Below are 12665 nucleotides of genomic sequence, written 5' to 3' on the forward strand. Positions count from 1 at the left end.
AGATAAGCTATTACCAGCAGGACAGTGGGGTGGGAGGAGGTATTGTTTCATATTCTCTGTGTGTATAGAAAGTCTGCTGCAGTTTCCACGGTATGCATCCGATGAAGTGAGCTGTAGCTCACGAAAGCTCATGCTCAAATAACTTGGTTAGTCTCTAAGGTGCCACAAGTACTCCTTTTCTTTTTGCAATTAATATAGGTTATTCTTGTATAAAGGTGCATAGCAATTGAATCTCCTCATAGTGATGCTGCATTCTTGATCACCCACAGACTTGTGCTTGCTAACCTGGATCTCAAAAAACATTGTCCATATCTTAAAGTGTGAATCTGTTTTGAAAAACTGTAAAATTTGAAGTTCTAAGTTAAAAAAAGTGTTAACTAAGCTAAGCTGAAGCCTTTCAGGCAACTGTAAGTAATTTTGGAGGTGTCCATCCAGGGATGCTGAGCTGTGAGTCAAACCACTGCAACAATGGTAATGATCAATCATTTGAGTTGTTACCCATTTGGGCCATGCAACAGAAACTGAGACAGGGGCTAATATAGCCCAATTTAGGTGCATTTATAAGATCAGGCAAATATGCAGACACATTGTTTACCATGATTACCTGCCATTTCTCACATTTCAAGGAGATGATCTCCTTCAGAGACTTTGACATTGCTGACCCTTGAAAGCTTTGTTGCTTTAACTATGCTGGCATAAAACTGCAAAAGAATCCTAGTGTAGAAGCAGTTATACCAAAATGAAAGTGTACATACACCTGTAGAGCTTACTGAGGTCTGTCAAAGTGAAATAAGCAACACAAGTATAAAGCACCTTATACCAATAATTATGCTGATAAAAGCAATAGTGTATGTCAATTAAAAAAAAAAAAAAAAGAAAAAACAGCAATCCTCTCACCAACAGTAATGCTGGCAGAACTCAGTGAGTTTACCAATAATTATGCTGATAAAAGCAATAGTGTATGTCAATTAAAAAAAAAAAAAAAAAGAAAAAACAGCAATCCTCTCACCAACAGTAATGCTGGCAGAACTCAGTGAGTTTAGACCAGGCATTTCAAAAGCTAGGAAGCACTATGTCGGAACACAGCAATGAAAGAGAATCATCCTGCCCTTATTTTTAAAAGCATATTATTAGGGATAACAAGTTTGAAAAGGTAAGGATTTCTGGCTCCTTGGAGGCAAAACTGTAGGAAAAAAACTGATCTACAGGCCTGATGCTGTCAAGTTTCACCATGGTACAGCAACCATCATTCAGTTTCCAGTGCTTTGAGTCCACACTATGGCCTAGTGATAAGAGAAATAATCCAATATAGCAATGTACAAATTAAGTATCTTCGAGGCCACTTTACAAAAACAAGTAAGGAGAAAAGTGGCTTATCAATAGATGCCTTTAAAATTGCACCTACTTTCAAATGCACAAATGACAGTGGATATGCATGTTTTAAAAAATCCTGTAACCAGGCAACCTACACTTCCAGATACATTTATCTTGACAAAACGTGAATTACCTTTTAGCACTGCAATATCAAACTGTGGATTTTCCACAATGACATTAATCTAAACAAGTCCACATCAGGACATGACACAGATATAAACTAAAGGCCCAAATGTAGATGCATTCCAGTCTCATCAAGCTATTGTCTACTGATATGAAGTGTATTCCTGGGGAAATTCTGCACCAAAAAATTAAAAATTGTACACACAACGTTTTAAAATTCCACAAAATTTATCAAAACAACACTATATAATCACGTCAGTTTCAATTATTTGGGTAATTTATTCCAAAGTACCTGTCAGCATGTATGCCTAACAATACAGACACACAAAAATTCCCTTAGGAGTAGAGGGTTAAAGAAACCCCTAAGACAGGGGTGGGCAAACTTTTTGGCCTAAGGGCCTCATCTGGGTATGAAAATTGTATGGTGAGCCATGAATGCTCACAAAATTGGGGGCGAGGGTGTGGTGGGCTCTGGGATGGGGCTGGGGATGAGGGATTGGGGTTGCAGGAGGGTGCTCCAGGCTGGGACTGAGGGGTTTGGAGGGCAGGAGGGGGATCAGGACTGGGGCAGAAGGTCGGGGTGCCAGCTTCGGTCAGCACTTACCTCAAGCAGCTCCCAGAAGCAGCAGCATGTCTCCATTCCAGCTCCTACGCAGAGGCGTGGCCAGGCGGCTCTGTACGGCCAATGGGAGCTGCAGGGGTGGCGCGTGGGGCGGGGGCAGTGTGCAGAGCCCCCTGGCAAGCCCCGGACCCTGGCAGGAGCTCGAGGGCCAAATTAAAAGGTCTGGGAGGCCAGAAGCGGCCCACAGCCATAGTTTGCCCACCCCTGCCCTAAGACAACCCAGTTCCTGTTTCTCCGCCCTCCTCCCCGGGCCAGACACTGCCCTCCCTAGCTCAGGCACTCACACCCCCTGCTCCCCAGGAATCCAAAGGGAGAAACAGCCTGACGCTGGGTCTTGGGCTTGCATGGAGTTTCCTGCACACCGCCATCTCCTTCCTTCAGGGCATGCTGGGAACTGCAGCTGCCAGGAACTCTCCAGCTCCTCCTCCCCCTCCCCACAGCAGTGTCTCCCAGGTCCAGTGGCCCTTCGTGGCGGCCTGCTGCTCATTTCTGGTGGGGGGGGGGGTGAGGTTGGGGAATTCTGCACACGCAACATTAATTTCTGCAAAATTCTGTATTGCACAGTGGTGCAGAATTCCCCCAGGAGCAGAAGCGGGACTAGGAACAGTACCATCATGGACAGTCACAGTAACTGCTCATCAGCGCCAGCATTAGTGGAGGATGTACAATCAAGATGTAGATTTCAAAGCTAGTGGACACCATCCATATTATTAGGGTATTAGATTTTACTTGAATTTGAAATAACTTATAGTCTTAGTTTAGGCTCAGACAGGCGGGGGCAGTAACATTTTAATTTGTATGAAAGCAAAGACATACTACACATAAAACCAAGTGACATACTGAAAACAAGTATAAAAAGAATCCACACAAAGTAGTCCAAAACAGAACAACCAGAATGCAGAGAGATGCCATTCAACAATCACAGCAGCGACAATAGTTCATTTTAACTTCTTTGACAGAATAAAAGCACAGGCAAGTAACTTTTTTCTTGTCAAATAATCACACCACCTCTCCCTACTCATATGGGCTACCATTTTATTATGCAGTCCCACACCACCTCCACTCGGCTACTACTGCCCTCTTCATCCACTTCCCCTACAAGGCTGTGTTTTTTTTGTTTGTTTTTTTAACTCTAACCATCTTATGTATACCTTGCAGCCTACTTTGGTCATTCATGCCACTCCACCCCTCACTGAATTCCTAAAAGCTCACCTCTACAATAAGATGCACAGCATAAGATTTGAGAAAATTCTTAAAAAAACAAACCTTAACACTTGAGATCATCAAGATGTGCTCATGCTTAAACCGAGCAACCACATGACCATATCTGTAACCCTAGTCACTTCTTGTACCATCCACACGCTACTTTTGGTCACCCTTTCATGTCACATCAAAAGATCGAATTAGGGACCACATCTTTGTCTTCTGAGATGCTCCATGCTCAATTCTGGGCCCTGTAACACACACACACACACTATCTCTGGTATAATGCTATTAGCAGAAAAGCCACATCAGAAAGAGGCACTTTTTGAGACAGACTAAGTAAGTGCACCAGGATGTTTACCTTTTCCTGAAATAATTTTATTTAGGAATTATGGTTTGGCTCACTTTGGTCTGAGTCTTATAGTAAATGACTCACGTCTTCCATCTACAGATGTTCTATTCCCAAAACACAATAATTTACATAGGATTAGTTTATATATATTTTTTCTTATACCGAATCAGAAAGTGCATTTTTCAAGAGTTCTGTGAATTTATTTATTCCCATGATTGATGTTCTACTACATGCTCCAAGATTACAAGATGAATTTTATTCACTCATGAATCAAAATGGCTCTATTCTCACTGTCTAAATCCATATTTGCTCAGTTTCTGAAAACATCTACATTCACTGAATCATAGAACTGGAAGGGACCTCGAGAGGTCATCTAGTCCAGTCCCCTGCACTCAAGGCAGGACTAAGTATTATCTAGACCATCCCTAACAGGCATTTGTCTAACCTGCTCTTAAAAATCCCCAACGATGGAGATTCTACAACCTCCCCAGGCAATTTATTCCAGTGCTGAACCACTCTGACAGTTAGCAAAAAGAAAAGGAGTACTAGTGGCACCTTAGAGACTAACCAATTTATTTGAGCATAAACTTTCATGAGCTACATCCGATGAAGTGAGCTGTAGCTCACAAAAGCTTATGCTCAAATAAATTAGTCTGTCTATAAGGTGCCACAAGTACTCCTTTTCTTTTTGTGAATACAGACTAACACGGCTGCTACTCTGAAATCTGACAATTAGGAAGTTTTTCCTAATGCCCAACCTAAACCAACCTTGCTGCAATTTAAGCCATTGCTTCTTGTCCTATCCTGAGAGGTTAAGAACAATTTTGCTCCCTCCTCCTTGTAACAACCTTTTATGTACTTGAAAACTGTTATGACTCCTTTCAGTCTTCTCTTTTCCAAACTAAACAAACCCTTTTTTCCCCCCCAATCTTCCCTCATACATAATGTTTTCTAGACTTTTTGATCATTTTTGTTGCTCTTCTCTGGACTTCCTCCAATTTCTCCACATATTTCCTGAAATATGGCACCCAGAACTGGACACAATACTCCAGTTGAGGCTGAATCAGCGCCGAGTAGAGCAGAAGAATTACTTCTCGTGTCTTGCTTACAATACTCCTGTTAATACATCACAGAACGATGTTTGCTTTTTCTGTAACAGTGTTACACTGTTGACTCATATTTAGCGTGTGATTCACTATGACCCCCAGATCCCTTTCCACAGTACTTCTTCCTAAGCAGTACTTTCTCATTTTGTGTGCGCGCAACTGATTATTCCTTCCTAAGTGGAGTACTCTGCATTTGTCCTTATTGAATTTCATCCTATTTACTTCAGACCATTTCTCCAGTTTGTCCAGATCATTTTGAATTATATTCCTATCCTCCAAAGCACTTGAAACCCCTCCCAGCTTGGTATCGCCCATAAACTCTATAAGTGTACTATCTATGCCATTATCTAAATCATTGATGAAGATACTGAACAGAACCCGACTCAGAACCGATCCCTGCGGGACCCCACTCATTATGCCCTTCCCACATGACCGTGAACCACTGATAATTACTCTCTGGGAACCATTTTCCAATCAGTTATACACCCACCTTATAGCAGCTCCATCTAGCTTGTATTTCCCTAGTTTATGAGAAGGTCATGTGAGACAGCATCAAAAGCCTTACTAAAGTTAAGATATACCACATCTACCATTTCCCCCCTATCCACGAGGCTTGTTACCCTGTCACAGAAAGCTATCAGGTTGGTTTGACATGATTTGTTCTTGACAAATCCATGCTGACTTATTTATCATCTTATTAGCTTCTAGGTGTTTGCAAATTGATTGCTTAATTATTTGCTCCATTATCTTTCCAGGTACAGAAGTTAAGCTGACTGGTCTGTAATTCCCCGGATTGTCCTTATTTCCCCTTTTATAGATGAGCACTATATTTGCCTTTTTCCAATCTTCCGGAATGTCTCCCAACTTCCATAACTTTTCAAAGATAATTGCTAATGGCTCAGATATCTCCTCAGTCAGCTCCTCAAGTACAGTAACTCCTCACTTAAAGTTGTCCTGGTTAACGTTGTTTCGTTGTTACATTGCTGATCAATTAGGGAACATGCTCATTTAAAGTTGTGCAATGCTCCATTTTCTCCACAGCTGGCAGCCTCCCTACACTCCCCCCAAGCACCTCCTGCCCACCAGTAGACCCCGCAGATCAGCACCTTCCCCCTCCCCTCCCAGCCTGCTGCCCGCAGCAATCATCTGGCTTGCGGCATTTAGGAGGGAGGGGAGGAGGAGCAAGGGCTCGGCATGCGGGCTCCCCCTCCCTCCCGGGAAGGAGGCGGGAGGAGAGCTTGCACACCAAGTCCTTGCTCCTCCCCCCTCCCTCCTAAACACCGCAAGCCAGCTGATTGCCCTGGACAGGAGGGAGGAGTGAGGACTCAGGGCATCTCCCTCCTGCCCACAGCAATCAGCTGGCTTGCGGCATTCAGCGGGGGAGGGGGGAGGAGCGAGAACGCAGCATGTGAAATAAAGGGGGAGAAGGTGGGGGGGGGGGAGAAGAGGTGGAGTGGGCGGGCTGAGGGTTGAGCCCCCTGCCCCTAGTGCTTGCAGAGTAGGGGAAGCTGCAGCTGCACAAAGTGCTTCTCCTAGCCTACAGCACCTTCAGCCTCCTTGCCTGCCTGATCTCCAGTGCCAGTGGGCTGTGACTGTGTAGGGTAAGGCAGGGGCACCTCCCAACAAATGATTGAAGATGACTTTCAAATCTTGAGTGATGACGATCCTGACAGGGAACCCAGCTCCAAAGTGATTAGGGGAGTTGGTCATCTAATGACTTGCTGTAAAGAAATTTACCAAGAAAAAAAAAAAAGGAAAGCAAAACACTCTCTAGATGTTTTTTCAAGTCCAGAAAGTTCAGCAAGAGGAGCAGCCGGACAATCCACCCTCTTCCACTCTCTGACCCCACCACCTCAACCAAGCTTCATACTCAGCAATGATGACTGTAGTATTAAATTGCTTGTTTAAAATGTATATAATGCCTTTTGTCTGGCAAAAAAAATTTCACTGGAACCTAATGCCCCCATTTACATTAATTCTTATGGGGAAACTGGATTCACTTAACATCGTTTCACTTAAAGTCTCATTTTTCAGGAACATAACTACAACGTTAAGTGAGGAGTTACTGTACTCTATGATTCAGAGTAACAGCCATGTTAGTCTGTATTCACAAAAAGAAAAGGAGTACTTGTGGCACCTTAGAGACTAACCAATTTATTAGAGCATAAGCTTTCGTGAGCTACAGCTCACTTCCTCAGATGCAACTGATGCATCTGAGGAAGTGAGCTGTAGCTCACGAAAGCTTATGCTCTAATAAATTGGTTAGTCTCTAAGGTGCCACAAGTACTCCTTTTCTTTGTACTCTAGGATGCATTTCGTCAGTTTCTGGTCACTTGCTGGAGGATTCTCTGCACCTTGAAGTCTTTAAACCATGATTTGAGGACTTCAGTAGCTCAGACATAAGTGATAGGTTTATTGCAGGAGTGGGTGGGTGAGATTCGGTGGCCTGCATTGTGCAGGAGGTCAAACTAGATGATCATAATGGTCCCTTCTGACCTTAATATATGTAACTCTATGATTTGAAGATATTTAACTTCTCTAAGTAATTTTTTATTTGTTTTTCACTATTTTAGACTCTGATCCTACCTCATTTTCATTGGCATTCACTATGTTAGACATCCAATTGCCACCAACCTTCTTGGTGAGAACCAAAACAAATAAGTCATTAAGCACCTCTGCCATTTCCACATTTTCTGTTATTGTCTCCCCTCCCTCCCCGCCCATTGAGTAACAGGCCTACTCTGTCCTTGGTCTTCTTTGAAAACTCGTGGCGAACGGGGGAAGTCCCGGATGACTGGAAAAAGGCTAATGTAATGCCAATCTTTAAAAAAGGGAAGAAGGAGGATCCTGGGAACTACAGGCCAGTCAGCCTCACCTCAGTCCCCGGAAAAATCATGGAGCAGGTCCTCAAAGAATCAATCCTGAAGCACTTACATGAGAGGAAAGTGATCAGGAACAGTCAGCATGGATTCACCAAGGGAAGGTCATGCCTGACTAATCTAATCGCCTTCTATGATCAGATTACTGGTTCTGTGGATGAAGGGAAAGCAGTGGATGTATTGTATCTTGACTTTAGCAAAGCTTTTGACACGGTCTCCCACAATATTCTTGTCAGCAAGTTAAAGAAGTATGGGCTGGATGAATGCACTATAAGGTGGGTAGAAAGCTGGCTAGATTGTCGGGCTCAACGGGTAGTGATCAATGGCTCCATGTCTAGTTGGCAGCCGGTGTCAAGTGGAGTGCCCCAGGGGTCGGTCCTGGGGCCGGTTTTGTTCAATATCTTCATAAATGATGTGGAGGATGGTGTGGATTGCACTCTCAGCAAATTTGCGGATGATACTAAACTGGGAGGAGTGGTAGATACACTGGAGGGCAGGGATAGGATACAGAGGGACCTAGACAAATTGGAGGATTGGGCCAAAAGAAATCTGATGAGGTTCAATAAGGATAAGTGCAGGGTCCTGCACATAGGACGGAAGAACCCAATGCACAGCTACAGACTAGGGACCAAATGGCTAGGCAGCAGTTCTGCGGAAAAGGACCTAGGGGTGACAGTGGACGAGAAGCTGGATATGAGTCAACAGTGTGCCCTTGTTGCCAAGAAGGCCAATGGCATTTTGGGATGTATAAGTAGGGGCATAGCGAGCAGATCGAGGGATGTGATCGTTCCCCTCTATTTGACATTGGTGAGGCCTCATCTGGAGTACTGTGTCCAGTTTTGGGCCCCACACTACAAGAAGGATGTGGATAAATTGGAGAGAGTCCAGCAAAGGGCAACAAAAATGATTCGGGGTCTGGAACACATGAGTTATGAGAAGAGGCTGAGGGAACTGGGATTGTTTAGTCTGCAGAAGAGAAGAATGAGGGGGGATTTGATAGCTGCTTTCAACTACCTGAGAGGTAGTTCCAGAGAGGAGGTTCTAGACTATTCTCAGTGGTGGAAGAGGACAGGACAAGGAGTAATGGTCTCAAGTTGCAGTGGGGGAGGTTCAGGTTGGATATTAGGAAAAACTTTTCACTAGGAGGGTGGTGAAACACTGGAATGCGTTGCCTAAGGAGGTGGTGGAATCTCCTTCCTTAGAAGTTTTTAAGGTCAGGCTTGACAAAGCCCTGGCTGGGATGATTTAATTGGGTATGGGTCCTGCTTTTGAGCAGGGGGCTGGACTAGATGACCTCCTGAGGTCCCTTCCAACCCTGATATTCTATGATTCTATGATTCCTCTTGCTTCTAATGTATTTGTAGAATGTTTTCTTGTTTCCTTTTATGTCCCAGCTAGTTTGATCTTGTTTTGTGCCTTGGCTTTTCTAATTTTATCCCTACATACTTGTGTTATTTGTTTATATTCATCCTTTGTAATTTGACTGAGTTTCCACTTTTTGTAAGACTTTTTTTTTTTAGTTTTAGATCATTGAAGATCTCCTGGTTAAGCCATAGTGGTCTCTTGCCATACTTCCTATCTTTCCTATGCAGTGGGATAGTTTGCTCTTGTCCCCTTAATAATGTCTCTTGGAAAAACTGCCAAATGTCTCCATTTGTTTTTCCCCTTAGACTTGCTTCCCATGGGATTTTACTTACCAGCTCCCTGAGTTTGCTGAAGTCTGCCTTCTTGAAATCCATGGTCTTTATTGTGCTGTTCTCCCTCCTACCATTCCTTAGAATCATGAATTCTACCATTTCATGATCACTTTTGCCCAAGTTGCCTTCCTTCCCCTTTCTAATTCTCAACCAGTTTCTCCCTATTTGTCAAAATCAAATCTAGAACAGCCTCCCCCCAGTAGCTTTCTCCACCTTCTGAAATAAAAAATGGTCTCCAATACATTCCAAGAATTTGTTGGATAATCTGTGCCCTGCTGTGTTATTTTCCCAACAGATGTCTGGGTAGTTGAAGTCCTCCCCCCAAGTCCAGTGCTTTGGATGATTTTGTTAGTTGTTTAAAAAAAGCCTCACCCACCTCTTCTTCCTGGTTTGGTGGTAGATCCCTACCATGACATCACCCTTGTTTTTTACCTCTTTTATCCTTACCCAGAGACCTACAACAAGTCTGTCTCTTATTTCTAGCTCAACCTCAGTCCAAGTGTATACATTTTTAATATACAAGGCAATACCTCCTCCCTTTTTCCCCCATCTTGCTCTATAGCAGAATCATAGATGTTTTAATTCTAGTTTGTAGGTAAAGATGTCAACTACTCAAAAGGGGTTCACAGAAAGCACAGTAGAATCCCTTCTTCCTACATAATAGTGGCTATGTATTCTAGTGGAATGCCACAGTTTTTTAACTGCATCTGAAGAATTGAGTTTTTTACCCACAAAAGCTTATGCCCAAATAAATCTGTTTGTCTTTAAAGTGCCACCTGACTCCTCATTGTTTTTACAGTTTTTTAAAGTTACTGATCATGTACAGTATGCCATCTTCCACTATGGAATTAAAATATATTTAAAAGGTTACCTTTTAAAATGGCAAACTGTTCTAGATGCACATCAAAACAGTTTCCTATTTCATCCTGTTCATTTAAACCCAAACAGGGTATTTAACATGCCTAAATCAAATTTTTGCTCTCTGGCTTAGATTTTCAATGGAAATACTCATCAAGAAATGAGTTTGCGGCAATGAGTCGCTAACAATAGGCATATTCCTCAAAGGAAAAATCATGGCAACTCCACTGACTTCAAATTTGGACCCATATACATAGCTATACTTACAGATGAGTTATCCATCAATTTTATTTACCAAATCTAAAATGAGAGAGCTTGAAAAATCCATTCATTTACCCACCAGTGAAAGCAAAGATTTCTGTAATCAGTGAAAAGTCCTGGGCCATCAATTAATAACAAATTTTAGCTCCTGTAAAACAAGATTCTAGTCTCCATAAGTGTGAAAATCACATTTGTAACCTTCCAAATATGAAGCAAAAGTCTTCCAGTCTATATCTACAATGCTACATTTAGGTGTGAATCACCACAGTTTCAGCTCCACCACAAGTAGTAACAGTGAAGGCTGTAGTGTAGATGGGACTCAGATGCTTTAATCACAGTGCCATGACAGAATGCAATAAAAATAATCTGTTCCAGCTCCATTTTCAAGTCATATTTTTTCTGGTGTTTTAGTTTTATACACTCATTTCATTTAAAAAAAAAAAGGCACCTATACTAGGTTCCCTAGTCTGCAGACACACAATTACAATATTTTCAGCTACTGCTCAGAGCTCTGCCAAGCAGCAGCACAATCAAACACATAAGAATCTCTGATCAACTTTACTTTTGCTATGAAGAACCTTGTAGACAGCAAAGTAACAGAAATGTCAGTTTCACTCAGCAGCTTCTACCTGGGGAAAACCTGAGCATCAGCAACACTGGGGAGGTTCTCCCCACACCTAGGTGGCTGTCTTCCCCACCCCCGGGTCTTTCACATCAGCCTTTAGCTGGCAGCTTTAGCGCCCTGGCTAGCAGATATACACTAAGCCCGTGCTATTCTCCGCCCTTCCTGAACCCGCGTTTTCTCCCTGACAGGCTCCTCACCTGGGAGAGCCGATAATCCCGGGGGATCGATCCCTCCTGCTCCACCCGCCCAGGCCCCCAGGGCAGCACCACCACGAGGCTAAGTACCAGCCACGGGCATGGGGGGGGGGGGGCTGCAGTTGCACCTTCGCACGCCCATCACCACCCACGGGCCACCCTCCCCACTCCGCTCACCCCCCACCCGCGGGCAGATCTCCCGCCCCCCCGGGCGGCCCGCCACTCACTTGCCCTCCTGGCAGTCGTAGAGCACGATGGAGTCGTCGTCGCTGCTGGAGATGACGGTCTCGCCGTTGGGGCTGAAGTCGAAGCAGTTTATCTTGTCCGAGTTCTCGCGGAAGACCTTGGCCACGCGGAAGCTCCGCAGCACGTTGTCCGTTAGCTTCATGCCGCGAGGGATGGGGCGGCGCGAGCGGGGCCTGAGGAGCCGGGCCTGGGCCCAGCGGGAGCCGGGCACGGAGGACGCCGGTGAACGTGAGAAGCCGGGCGGCGGCCTAGTGCCCGCGGGGCCTGCGAAGCAACGGAGAAGGGAAACCGGGCGGGGGCCTGAAGCGCGCGGGTCCCGGGTAAGGGCCGCGCGGCGCTAGCAGGCGGCTTCGGCACGGGCGGGCAGCGCCCTCAGGCGGGGTCGGCTCAGGCTGTGGAGAGGCGGCTCCTGCTCATTGTGTCCGCCATCTTCCTCCTACGGGGACAGACACTGCCGCTCACAGGGGAAGAAGGGGGCCGGCAGCGGGGCATTGTGGGGCGGACGAGGGGGCGGGGGGTCTTGTGGAAGAGCGGAGGAGCAGCGCATTGTGGGATTGGCGAAGCGCGAGGGCTGGAGAGGGGCAGTGCATTGTGGGACGCCGACGGGGAGGGGCGGCACTCGGAGAGGGAAGTGAAGGAGCAGTGCATTGTGGGATAGCGGAGGGGGACGTTACCCACCGCCGGCTGGCCGTGGCTGCCATTTTGTGTGTGGCAGCAGGACCGCGTCCTTCGCCGGCAGCAGCTGGGCCCGGGCCAGGAAGCCCCCTTTCGGCCCTATAAACTAGGCTACCAAGCCCCCCTCCTCCCCCCCCACACACACCTTACAGCTAACCTATCAAGCTTGCCCTTCTGTCTCAGCTGCTCAGCCCTCTTCCTGCCCCATAAACTAGGACCCGAGCCCCTTCCCCTGCCACATACACACTACAAACTAAGCCACCAAGGTCCCAACCCATGGCCACTAAGCCCGCTCCCTTCCCCATAAGCTGGGCCACCAACCTCCTGCCCCCCCCTACAAATTGGATCACTAAGGCCAATTACTACCTCACAACCGTGGGCCACAGAGCTCCTGTCCCACCCCAGGCCCTCAAGCATTCAGTTCACCTTCCCTGTCTCCGACCTCAGACA

At 45.5% G+C, this 12665-nt stretch overlaps 1 protein-coding gene across 1 annotated transcript in view; it reads right to left on the minus strand.

The window, feature by feature from the left end:
• Positions 1 to 12045, minus strand: part of WDR82 (WD repeat domain 82) — a 32260-nt gene extending 20215 nt beyond the window's left edge. The window contains exon 1 of the mRNA XM_084633384.1: positions 11522 to 12045. Within this exon, the coding sequence (XP_084489510.1) occupies positions 11522 to 11682 (161 nt within the window). The 5' untranslated portion in view covers positions 11683 to 12045. The remainder of the gene's footprint in view (positions 1 to 11521) is intronic.
• Positions 12046 to 12665: the final 620 nt, after the last annotated feature.

This window comes from Lepidochelys olivacea, assembly GCF_965140295.1.
Source record: "Lepidochelys olivacea isolate rLepOli2 genome assembly, chromosome: 7".
Classification (NCBI taxonomy): Eukaryota; Metazoa; Chordata; order Testudines; family Cheloniidae; genus Lepidochelys; species Lepidochelys olivacea.